Source organism: Poeciliopsis prolifica, unplaced genomic scaffold (assembly GCF_027474105.1).
Source record: "Poeciliopsis prolifica strain line A6 unplaced genomic scaffold, Auburn_PproV2 SCAFFOLD036, whole genome shotgun sequence".
Lineage (NCBI taxonomy): Eukaryota > Metazoa > Chordata > Actinopteri > Cyprinodontiformes > Poeciliidae > Poeciliopsis > Poeciliopsis prolifica.
This window is the reverse complement of record NW_026562411.1, coordinates 5,671,821-5,682,860: the sequence shown is the minus strand read 5'-3', so window position 1 is coordinate 5,682,860 and position 11,040 is coordinate 5,671,821. Positions and strand designations below refer to the sequence as shown.

Genomic DNA, 11,040 nt, shown 5'->3' with positions numbered 1-11,040 from the left:
TAAGCACACCGTCACTCAGCAGGATCCATAAAATTACTATAGCCATAATTAAAATATTTAAAAAATAGAATGGCAATGCTTCAATTGCCTTGAAAAGACATTTTCTTTCTATTTATTAAATTTTAGTCAGAAATTATGTGCATCAGCTTCATGTGGCAGCAGCACCTTCTGCTGATCAACTGCAGGAATCACACTTCAGACTTCTCTGGGTGGTTTCTGAAGGTTGATGTTCACATTGTATTAATTTAAATCAGTGCATTGCTCTTGACCAAATATTATGAAACTGTTCTACAAGTACCTCTAACTCTACAAACACTCAGAAGATATTTTTATTAGTTATTTATAATATATATATATATATATATATATATATATATATATATATATATATATATATATATATATATATATATATATAATGTTTAGTAACTACTTGCTTAGGTTGTCTAGATCTAGAGCTAGACATTCATTTATTCCTTGATTTTTTTAAAATTTTTTTTGCATGCCTTGCTTCAAATGACTATGACTTAAATTTAAGGACAATTTGGACTCCAATTGTATGAGAGAATTAAACAATATCAATCCTTGGTTGTTTGGTTAAACAGTAATTGAAAGGACTAATAGAGCAGGTATGTGTCTTGTGGAAGCAGAATCAATAATTTTGGCCAAAAATAGTAATAACAATAATAAAAATAATAAAACTTGAGATCATACTAAGCAATCAAAACATCACAACTTCAAACAGATAAAGTTTGGATTCTTAACAGAGTCCTGTTTTGAGAACATGCATCTAGGCACTTACCTGACTGCTTTTTAATAACAGCTTCCAAAATAATTTCTTTAAACTGAATTCCCAAGTCAAAAGTGACAAGGAGTATAAACGAGTTAAAAATAATAATTAGTCTAACCTATTTGGGATCCTATGGTGTATATTCCACTTTGGTCTCCCTTTCTGCTAATTTGAAACATCTTTCTTTAAATATTTTATATTTAATATTTCAGAAGTTGTGATTTATCCCTCTAAAATATCCACCTGCATTGTACTACAACCATAGATACAACCAAATATCAACCACATATATTTGCTTTGTAAATCAAGAGATCCATGTTTTTTTGTAGTTAATTGAAGTCTTCGGTTGTGATCCAATCTTTCTCATTAGCTGATGGATGTTGCCTTATCTGATTTTAATAGTCTGGAAAAGCAATGTGATCTGAAGCCACATCTCCATGCTTTGACAGACAAGCTTTAATTGATCAGAATCAAGCTTATAGACATGTCCAAAGCACTGTAAAACCATAATACCAGATAAAAAACGAGCAACTGAGAACAAAAGCATCTTTTTATGACACAGGTAGGAAATAAACCAAAGGGTATAATACGGTAAAACACTTTGTGGTTCATTAAATATATACACTCGCTGTTTTAGATTGAAATAAAACAAACAAAACTTTGAATTACACAGCATTTGTGTCACATTTGGAATCATCCAAATAAAAAATAAAACCATTTTTCTGCTCACAAATGATTTTCCCTTTTATTTTAAAGTTTTTTTTTTTCATATACAACATTGTATTTACATGGTCTAGTAATATTTACACAAAATGAACAAGTGGCACTGTGTCATTAGGAGTTCTCTTCTTTGTTCTTTACAGGTGTCTCATTTTCAAAGAAAAACGATAAATTAAGAATAAAAGTACTTATTTTAACAATGCTTTACGTCTCTTAGATCTGCTTTTTATGTTCAGTAGCACTACCTGCCCACCCAGCCTCTCTACAAAGTGCTGTTCCCTTCTCCTACCCAATTAAAACTGCTATTAGTTTTTTTACAAAAATACAACTGAAAACCTCCCCACATCTCTTCTCCTCCCGACTTCTATCAATCAGTACCTTAAATCCCCACTTAAATGATCAAATTCCCAACAAATTATGAAGATTTTCTGCTTTTGTTTGATTTCTTTTCAAGCTGATTTGCAGCTTTAAGCTCTCTCACACACACACACACACACATCAACAAAAACAGTTAAAACCAGTTCTTCAGCAAGCCATTGATTAGCTGGTTTAATACTGAGCTGTGCTTCTGGACCCGGCATACTCTGCTCAGATGTGTCGTTTTGCTTTGAGGCCATGCAGAGAGTGGGATCTGTGTACAATGAACTGAAAACAGAGGCATCTGGGTGGAAAGAATGGGGAAAATGGATGTTGTGTGGGCTAAGCAAAGAGGACTGAAGGATGCTGGGAGGGTGACACACTAGACGGAAAGCTTAAGCAATAAATAAAAAGTGGAAGAGGATGGCAGCTCTTTGTTCATCCTTAAAATTATGATTCAGCTCTCTAAAAAAGGAGGATCAAAACACTGCACATATTTTCTCAAGCAAGACTCGGGTGGATTCAGAAGCATTTTTCCAATTTTGTGCAAAGAGGAGGTGGAGTACCTTGTAAAAATATTCAAAAGTTATGAATGTTTTACGTTTTACATTTCTTTGGTTCAACTTACTATCAAGGAACTCAACGTAATTGATTTTTTTTTTAAATAGGCCAATACAAAGTTGTGCATAATTGAAGATCAGAAAATAATAGAAAGTCAGAAACTTCTCTGGGATTTAGGAAAGAATGCTCAAGAATAAACTGGAGCCAAGAAGAAAGTTATCCCATCTGCACTTTGGAAACAAGTGGAAGAAGGTGAGCCAGTTTAAGCTGAATATTTTAACTTAAGTGTGAAAACAATCTTAATACTGTAAATACAGTAAACCCGGGTGGTGGAAGCATTGTGCTTTGGGCATGCGTTTCTTAAACTGAGACAAGGAAGTTGGTTGTGTCTGATTGGAAAATAGATGGAGCTGTTTAAATCCTGTTCAAAAATAGCCTTGTCAAAGTCTAGACCCAATTACAATTGAGAAAATTGTTTTCTTCTAGGTCTAAGGTCTAAAAATTAATCTTCACAGTTCCTCCAATCCCTTTTTGAGCTTCAGTTGATCTGAAAAGAAAAATTTACTCTCCATGTTTGCACAGCTGGTAAAAAAAATACCCTAAAATACTAGTAGCAGTAACTGAAGACAGAGTGAGTTACAATATTTACTAAGATGCATAGAAATAAAACACCACAGTAACCTTTTTGAATAAAGGAAACCAATGTATCCTTTTACTTCAACTTTAAACATTTGTGATTTTAAAAGGGGAAAATAATGGAAATAATTTATATTTTGAAAGTCCTCTGAGGGAAGGAAAGAGATCAACACAAATGAGACTTCACGCGCGCGCGCACACACACACACACACCCCACACACACACACACACACACACACACACACACACACACACACACACACACACACACACACACACACACACACACACACACACACACACACACGCACACACACGCACACAGGTTGTGTACACACACGCGCACACACCCCAAAGCAACACAGAGCTGCAGGGGTTTCCAGAAAAATCCATGAGTTAATCAGATCAAAAAGTAACTTAAAAAAAAAACGCTCAAAAAAATTTGGCGAGGTAAAAATCAATCATTCCTCTTTTTCATCACTCAAACATAATTGATATAAAACACTCTGGAGAAGATCAGATGGAAAAATGATTATGTGTAATGTTTGTGCCGCCTCTGAAGTCTTTCCTGTCAACTAAGTTCCTGTTTGCCACAACCCAGTTCAAAACAGGTAGAGTTTCACTCACGTCTTTTTATTTTTAAAGAGATCAGCTCACTGTAACTACTTCTGTTGATGCACCTCAAAAACAAACAAATACTGATTGCATACAACTTGTAGCAGCTTTTCAACCACATCTGAAACAAAAAAGAAAACTGAATGAAATACCTGGAAATATCTGTGTTGCAAAACTCATTTTGATCAGACAGAAGATTTCCTTCTGGAATGAAGCAGGGCTTTCCTGTTGGTGTCTGGCTCAAGGACACTTCAGCAGGAACACTGACAGGATAAAAACGACAAGTGATCCCAGTTGTTGAGTTCAGATTATAGCTCAGGTAAGTATTTCTCCTTCTGCCTGAATACTGCTGTGAATATTTGCAAAAATTAAATAAAGATCTCCACTAAACAAAGGCCCTGAGGACTGCAAACTATGAATGTGTGCGCGTCCAAGCTTAAAAACACAGAGCATGAGAAAGTACCCAACCTGCCACAGCATTGAGTAAGAGGCGAAAAAGTGCTTTCAGCCACCCACCTGAGTCTATGCTGTCAAAAATGTAATCAAGAAAAGTGGAGGAAGATTTCAAACCAAATACAATAAATTAAATCACTGCGTTTTTCCCCCTTGAAAAGCCCCAAAACTAAAACTTAAAAAAAAAAAAAAAAAAAACACAAGAAATAGCCCCAAAACTAAAAAACTCAAAACAGAGCAAGAAGCGTAACACTATTTTACTAGCTAAGATTTAATCAGGAAAGCATGAAGCTCTAGACTCGTACAGACAAACAGAACATACAGCTATTTTTTTGTTCAGTGGACAGGGTTTGACACAAACGAAAACACAATAAATACTCTGTCTGAGGAACAAAACATAAGATTTCTTTTTAATCAGCTAAAAGGACTTTGAAAAAGGCAGGTCCGTCTGGCAGACTCGCTTAGAAGGGGACAGGATGACCCCTTTGGATTAAAAAAAAAGAGAAAAAAAAATCAAAAATGAAGGTCGGGGGAGCTTTTCATCCATGGGGAAGCTCCTCCCCTTCTGACTTATGGCACTACAGCGATTTTCCAATCCAAACTTTATTTTTTTGTACTTTTTTATTCTTTGTACACTTGTCTTCTAACCCTGATCATAAAACACCCCGTCACTGTACCTATTCAACACAGCTGGAATTCTGTTATTTTGTTGTTTCAGTTCAGCGTTTTCATGTTTGTCCTTTTTTTTCCGTTTTTATCAGCATAAAGTGCAACAGTGCTTCTGTTTTCTCCTCCTCCTGGCGACTTCCACGCTGAGGTTAGGGGTCAGCAGGAATGGGATCCGGATCTGGGTTCGCGCTGGTGTCGCTCGTCACGCTGGTGCAGCTCGCGACGCTCGGCTCCTCCTCCGTCACTTCCCCCACGTCCAACACCTCCACTTCCTCGTCGTCGTCCTCGTCCTCCTCATCCAGGCCTCCCTCCAGAAGCTCCACCACAGCCGCCTCTGCTTCCTCTTCCACTTTCTCCGGCTCTCCTCCGTCCTCTTTCTTCGCTTCCTTCTTCGTTTCCTCCTGAACCTTTTCCTCCCTGGGCTTCTCCTTCAGCTGGTAGATGCCTGCTGCTTGGGGCTTGAACAGACCTTCATCGTACACTTTCAAGATGGCCTCACACACAAAGCGGTACTGGCTCTGAGTAGAAAAAAGCACAAAGACAGAAGAGAACATTAAAAGCACTGATCTGATTCCAAGGGTCCTGGATCCCATCATTTAGGTTCATTTTTTAATATAAAATTCTACATTACACTGTGAATTTATGGCATATATTTTCAAAGTAGTAAAGACCTAAAACCTGCAAAATCCAGAAACTGGGATGAATATATGGACATAAAAAAAGAAAGAATTATATATAAAAGGAAAGAGGAAGGAGACACAAAAGGAAGGGAGCAAGTAAGGAAGGACACAAAAGACCCAAGAAAGAAGACAAAAAAGACATAAAAAGGAAAAAAAAGAGGAAGGATTCAAGTTAAGGGAAGAAGGTTACAAAGAAGGAAGAAAAGAAAGAAAATGGAAGGATTCAAAGAAGGCAAGATATAAAGAACTGAAACAAAGAAGGAAATAAGGAAGAGTATAAGAAAGGTAAAAAGAAAGAACATGAGGATAGAAAACAGGTACAACAAAGAGGGAAAGAAACACAAGAGCCAAGGAAGAAAAAAAAGACAAGGAGACAAAAAGAAGAAGACAATAAAAGAAGATGTAGGACCCAAGGAAAGGAAGGAAGGTCAAAAAGAAGTAAAGACAAGAAAAAATAAGAAAGGGCACAAAATAGTTAAAAAGGAAATAACACAAGGATGAAAGAGAGGTATAACATAAGGAAGAAGTAAAGAAGGAAATGAAGAAATAAATGAAGGAACAAAGGATACAAGAGAGGAAAGAAGGGAAAGAACAAAGGAAACACAGAAGGATGCACTCAGGAGGAAGCAGCTGCGCGATCACAAAGGCCTGTCCACTTACTGGTGTTTGTATCATCATGGCCCTCTGATCTCTCATTGTTCTGACAATATCCAGAGGATACACAGGCTGGCCGCACTCCATCAGACACAATGACGTCTCCATGGTGATCAGAACCCCTGTTCGACCAATCCCAGCGCTGGAAAAAAAAAGGTGAACCAGAAGAATGGAAAGAAATTAAATTCTCTTTAACCTCTCAGCTGGTTAAATATCAGGTTATGATCTTTTCATTAAAATGACATTTTTAATGTTTATTTTTAAAAAAACTGTGCTTTGAGTAACAGTTGATTTGTTGTAATAAAAAAAGTCTTGATTTCACACTAACTAACAAACCCTCTGGGGTTTTTGACAGTATTTTTTTAAGTACAGAATGTTTATCCGCTGAGATCATGAGGCTGTGTGAGCTTTCAGATCATGCAGGTGGGATTGTGGAATCAAAGGAATGTGGTTTATGATGTGCTGCCTTAATCTGTGGGGGATTTCCCATTGTGCCTGACATCTGGTGTAAAGTGTTTAAGCTACCGTAATTGTTTTTTGGTTGACATGGCTTATCTTGTTCCAACATCATCACTTTCTTAACTTAAACATTTTAGAGAAAATTGTTCCAAAATAACTTGTGGTTCATTAAAAAACAAAGTTGCAATCCTAGCTTTTTGCCAACATGTTATAAGAACACTCCAAAATGCCATTTTTAACTAATACTTAATATGCTCTTCTATAACACGGTCCGCTTGATAGTATATCCTGCCATTCCTTGCCATGTGTTTTTAGGATTGCACATTCTCCTTAGGATGAATTAGCAGGTCTATCTCTGGAATGATGAAAAGATTGGCAGCTGTCCTAAATGTTTTTCATTTCAGAGATTGTCTACCTGCAGTGCACCACCATGGGCTGGTCCTGTCCGGCTCGTTTGCTTCGTACCAGAGCCACAAAGTCCAGGAAATCAGTAGAGTCGTCAGGAACGCCATGGTCCGGCCAAGCCAGGTATTGGAGCTGAGTGAGCTCTCTCTGCTGTTCACTCTGGAAAAAAAAAAAATTAATAAATAAAAAAATCACCACATAAAATTACGAGAGAAATGAATAAGATTATGTTGTTCAGGATATGTTCTATTGAGATGTGAGCAGCTACGGCAGATACAGTCTAAAGTTCAGAACATCAAAGTACGGAACCATTAAAACGCCCATGTGTGGTAATGAAGCCAACTTTTCATTTACATATTCCCTATTTTGTAAACAAAAAATTATTCATCCCACTCCTCGTTCCTCCAGTTAGTTTATCCTTTCTCTCTCTCTCTCTCTCTCTCTTCTCTCTCTCTCTCTCTCTCTCTCTTCCTGCAGCGTGACCGACTGTGGTGGTTGCGTTGTCATGGCAGCCAGTTCCCACAGCATGAGACTGGCGCTCGGCGGTGGGATCCAGAAAAAGAACAGCCCACACTGGTCACTATGGCAACACACCTCTTCGGGGTTCTTAGCAGGCTGAATGCACCTCGGTTCTAAGTCCGTTTGGTTCAATAAGTGCGTGTGTGTGTGTGTGTGTGTGTGCGTGTGTGTGTGTGTGTTGTGTTACCTGTGTGTGAGTCAGAGTCATCTCCCGCACCAGGAAGGCGGAGTTGCCCTCTTCGTTGTGGCACGTGACTTTAAAGTCTCCGAAGGTGGCGCTGCTGTCTGGGTTGGGCCAGTACTGGTGACACTTCACCTGTAAACACAGACAGAAGGTTCCAGTCATATCTGTGCGCCGAACAGATCACAGATCTGCGTTTATTCCAAGAGCTTGCAGGTGTCAACACTGCTGCTGGAGCGTTCGTTGTTGTTACGCAACGCCGGTTTCACTCTTTCATGAGTTTGTTCCATGGAAAATGAATGAAGAGATGCAGCAAAGATAAAACTGCAGTCTCCAAATAAATATTTTGAAAAAGAGAGAAAATAAATGAGGCAGTCAATTCATAACAATTCAAGACAGGCATGAGAAGGTTAAACTTTTAGAAATGGAGTGATGGATGGACGAATGGATGAATGGACGGACGGACGGATCCTATCGAGAAACCTTTATCTTTTTTATACTCTAAACTATCTGGTTTTAACTCATTAACACAGAAACAAAACCTGAAAGCTGAAATCAAATCTCCAGTAGAAGCATCATGGTGTTTTGGTATGTAGCTGTGACATACCCTGCCCCTCTCCACCTGAGTGGTCAACATGACCACCATGGACGAGCTCTGCTCCCAGGTCATCCGCCAGAAGTCAGGGCAGGTGTTGGGCAGTGGGCCCTGGCACGCTATGTAGCGGTTTATCAGGCTGGACGCAGGAATCTCCATCTGCACAGAGGAAAACATCATGCGGCAGAAAATGTCAGAAAGAATATTAACGTATCGCTTTATCACGGGTGAGCTACAATAAAAACATGTGAAAGATACTTACATTGATGTAGTTTGCATTGATGTAGTCGTCTGTGCTTTTCAGTACGACCCGTGTGGCATCATCTGTTAGAGAATAAAAGGAGTGAGGCGTCACAGTTAGTAGGGCTGAAATTATTGATCATGATTACTCCATTACTGAAATAATGCTCAACTAATTTAGTAAGCCATCAATCATTAGCTGGAGGTTACAGACTAAAAAAAACTAATTTTCTCAAAGAACAATGAAATCAGCAGTAACAAAGAGCAACAATTAAGGAGAAACTGTACAACAATGTATACATTTTAAATTTTTGTGTGTTGTATTTGTTACTGGCTCTAGCCCTTGAAAAGTTTATTTTTTAATCTCAATGGATTTTTATTCTGATAAAATAAAAGCTGAATGAAAATAAAGATGAAAAATCTTTATTTGTAAACTCTTATGAAGCATCTTTTGTTAATAAACTATTAATTTGTTAATCCAAAATATATTCATCAGATTATCCCTATAATGTACTGATGCCACGTCGAGCAGAAAGCTTTTCATGTGTTGAGAAGTATTTTCTTGGCTGATGAAAAATCCATAGCTGCAAGTGATCAAGTATTCACTAAAGTAATGCTGTTATTGGATTTTAGGCAATAAAATATTTATTTTCTTATTTAAAAAAAGAAATGAAATTATTTATTATTCATTCAGATTCTTTTATTTTATTTCCAATATTGTGTAAAAAAGGTTTTAGTGGTGAAAGAAATATGGATATGGATTTTTTCATCCCATTATTATGATTAGTTGCAGCTCTGAAATTTAAGACGAAAACAAGCAGAGAAAGGAGCGAGTGTGAGGGGAGGAAGTAAAAAAAACACATACATGGGGAGATGTCTCTGTAGCGATTTTTGGAAACGTTCTGAGGTAATTTGGCACACAGCATGGTCATCCCCGGCCTCTTCCTGTACAGTTGCTGTGGGATCAAAGATGGAGATTATCAGCAGGATAAGCCTTTCCCTCGCCGATGCATGCGGCCAGTCTGACTGTGTGAACCTGCTCTCCTTACATCAAACTGAGCCAGAATGGCTCCACTACTCAGGCCTTCCTTCAGAGCCATCATGGAGTCCCTCAAGGCATGTTGGTCGAGCTGGGTGGAATCCTGCAGGGACTTCTCTGGGATGTACTGAAATTCCGGCTCGGAGTCGACCTTCTCTTCCACTACGTCGTAGATGGCTGGAAGGTAGGGAAACAAGTCACACAACTTTTTCTGGACCTCAAGATGAGAAGAAGAAAAGCATTTTATCCTGCAATTTGTTTATAGTCAAAGGTTTATATACACCCAGCACAACATGATCCTGCCACCACTGTGCTTCGTATTCGTAAAGGTGCAATCCAATGGAAACATTGTTCAATTTTTGTCTTTTTTTCAGTCATACTTTACTGTAAATATCTGGTTGCAGTTGAATGTTTCCATAGTTATAATAGAAATTATGCAGTGATCATGGTGTGACGTACTCTTTCAACATCTGTAGCTTAGCCCCAAACAGTCAAGTATGGCTGATCTTTCTGATGCTACCATTACTTTTTAACCTCTTTTATCAACTACTTTCAGCATACAGAAAAATAGGATTGGTGCTTTTTATTAAAAGCAGACCTACAACATAAAACCTTTAACTTCTCTGTATTTTTTAGGAGTATTTGAATTCAAAAGCTTTGTTTCAACTGTAAAAAAGAATGTACCGTTCGGCCTGACCAGTAGGATGAGTTCTCCAGAGTGGCTTTCACAGCTGGCCTTGATGAACATCACCACCTGATCATGGGTGTGGTCGGAGATGTCACGCCCATTTATTAGAACCACCTGGTCCCCTTCGTTAAGGCGAGGCACACAGAGGTCAGCCTGAAATAGCAGAAATGGGTAAGGAAATGATCTTATATCGTCCTGAAAGGTTTCTGCTCAGATGTTTCGGTCGTCTTACTGAGGTTCCCGGAGCCACTCTAGAAACAATGATGGGCATCTTCTGGTCAGCTCCACCCTGGAGATAAACACGTTAAAAGTCCAATAATGTGCACACCAATTTTTTTTTAAAGACTGCACACTAATAAAGGATCCAGCAAACCACAGAATTAAAGCTAACCTTGACATTGAAGCCGAAACGTCCGTGTTCATCGGGCCTCATCTTGATCAGGACCAGATTATCATGTGGGACGACTCCGTTCAGCTGAAAGCACCCATTAAAAACACAACAATGTTAGACTTGTATCCACACACAGACCTGCATTCGTTATAATTACTGAAGCTGTAAGGGAGATCAAAGACATGAACGTGTCTAATGCAACCACCAGAGGGCAAAAAGTGACATAAAGCTGTATGACTGTTTTATAGCAGTAAACATTTTCATTTTTATTTTAGCATTAACACCTTTTGAAGCATATTCTATGAGGTATTATTGTCAGATCAAAGGTAATTTTAAGGTATAAACTAGCTCTCTTTCTGCCTTTGTCTTATACACAAAGCAGAAAAT

The 11,040-nt window shown here is 38.3% G+C and overlaps 1 protein-coding gene across 1 annotated transcript in view; it reads right to left on the bottom strand.

Moving 5' to 3' along the window:
• Positions 1-1,224: 1,224 nt before the first annotated feature.
• The window catches only part of ptpn4a (protein tyrosine phosphatase non-receptor type 4a), a 73,892-nt gene continuing 64,076 nt past the window's right edge, over positions 1,225-11,040 (bottom strand). The window contains exons 17-27 of the mRNA XM_055052795.1: positions 10,654-10,737; positions 10,495-10,551; positions 10,259-10,415; positions 9,585-9,751; positions 9,401-9,491; positions 8,558-8,619; positions 8,308-8,454; positions 7,707-7,835; positions 7,011-7,159; positions 6,143-6,278; positions 1,225-5,320 (exon numbers count right to left, since the gene is read on the bottom strand). Coding sequence (XP_054908770.1) covers positions 4,952-5,320; positions 6,143-6,278; positions 7,011-7,159; positions 7,707-7,835; positions 8,308-8,454; positions 8,558-8,619; positions 9,401-9,491; positions 9,585-9,751; positions 10,259-10,415; positions 10,495-10,551; positions 10,654-10,737 — 1,548 coding nt within the window. The 3' untranslated portion in view covers positions 1,225-4,951. The remainder of the gene's footprint in view (positions 5,321-6,142; positions 6,279-7,010; positions 7,160-7,706; positions 7,836-8,307; positions 8,455-8,557; positions 8,620-9,400; positions 9,492-9,584; positions 9,752-10,258; positions 10,416-10,494; positions 10,552-10,653; positions 10,738-11,040) is intronic.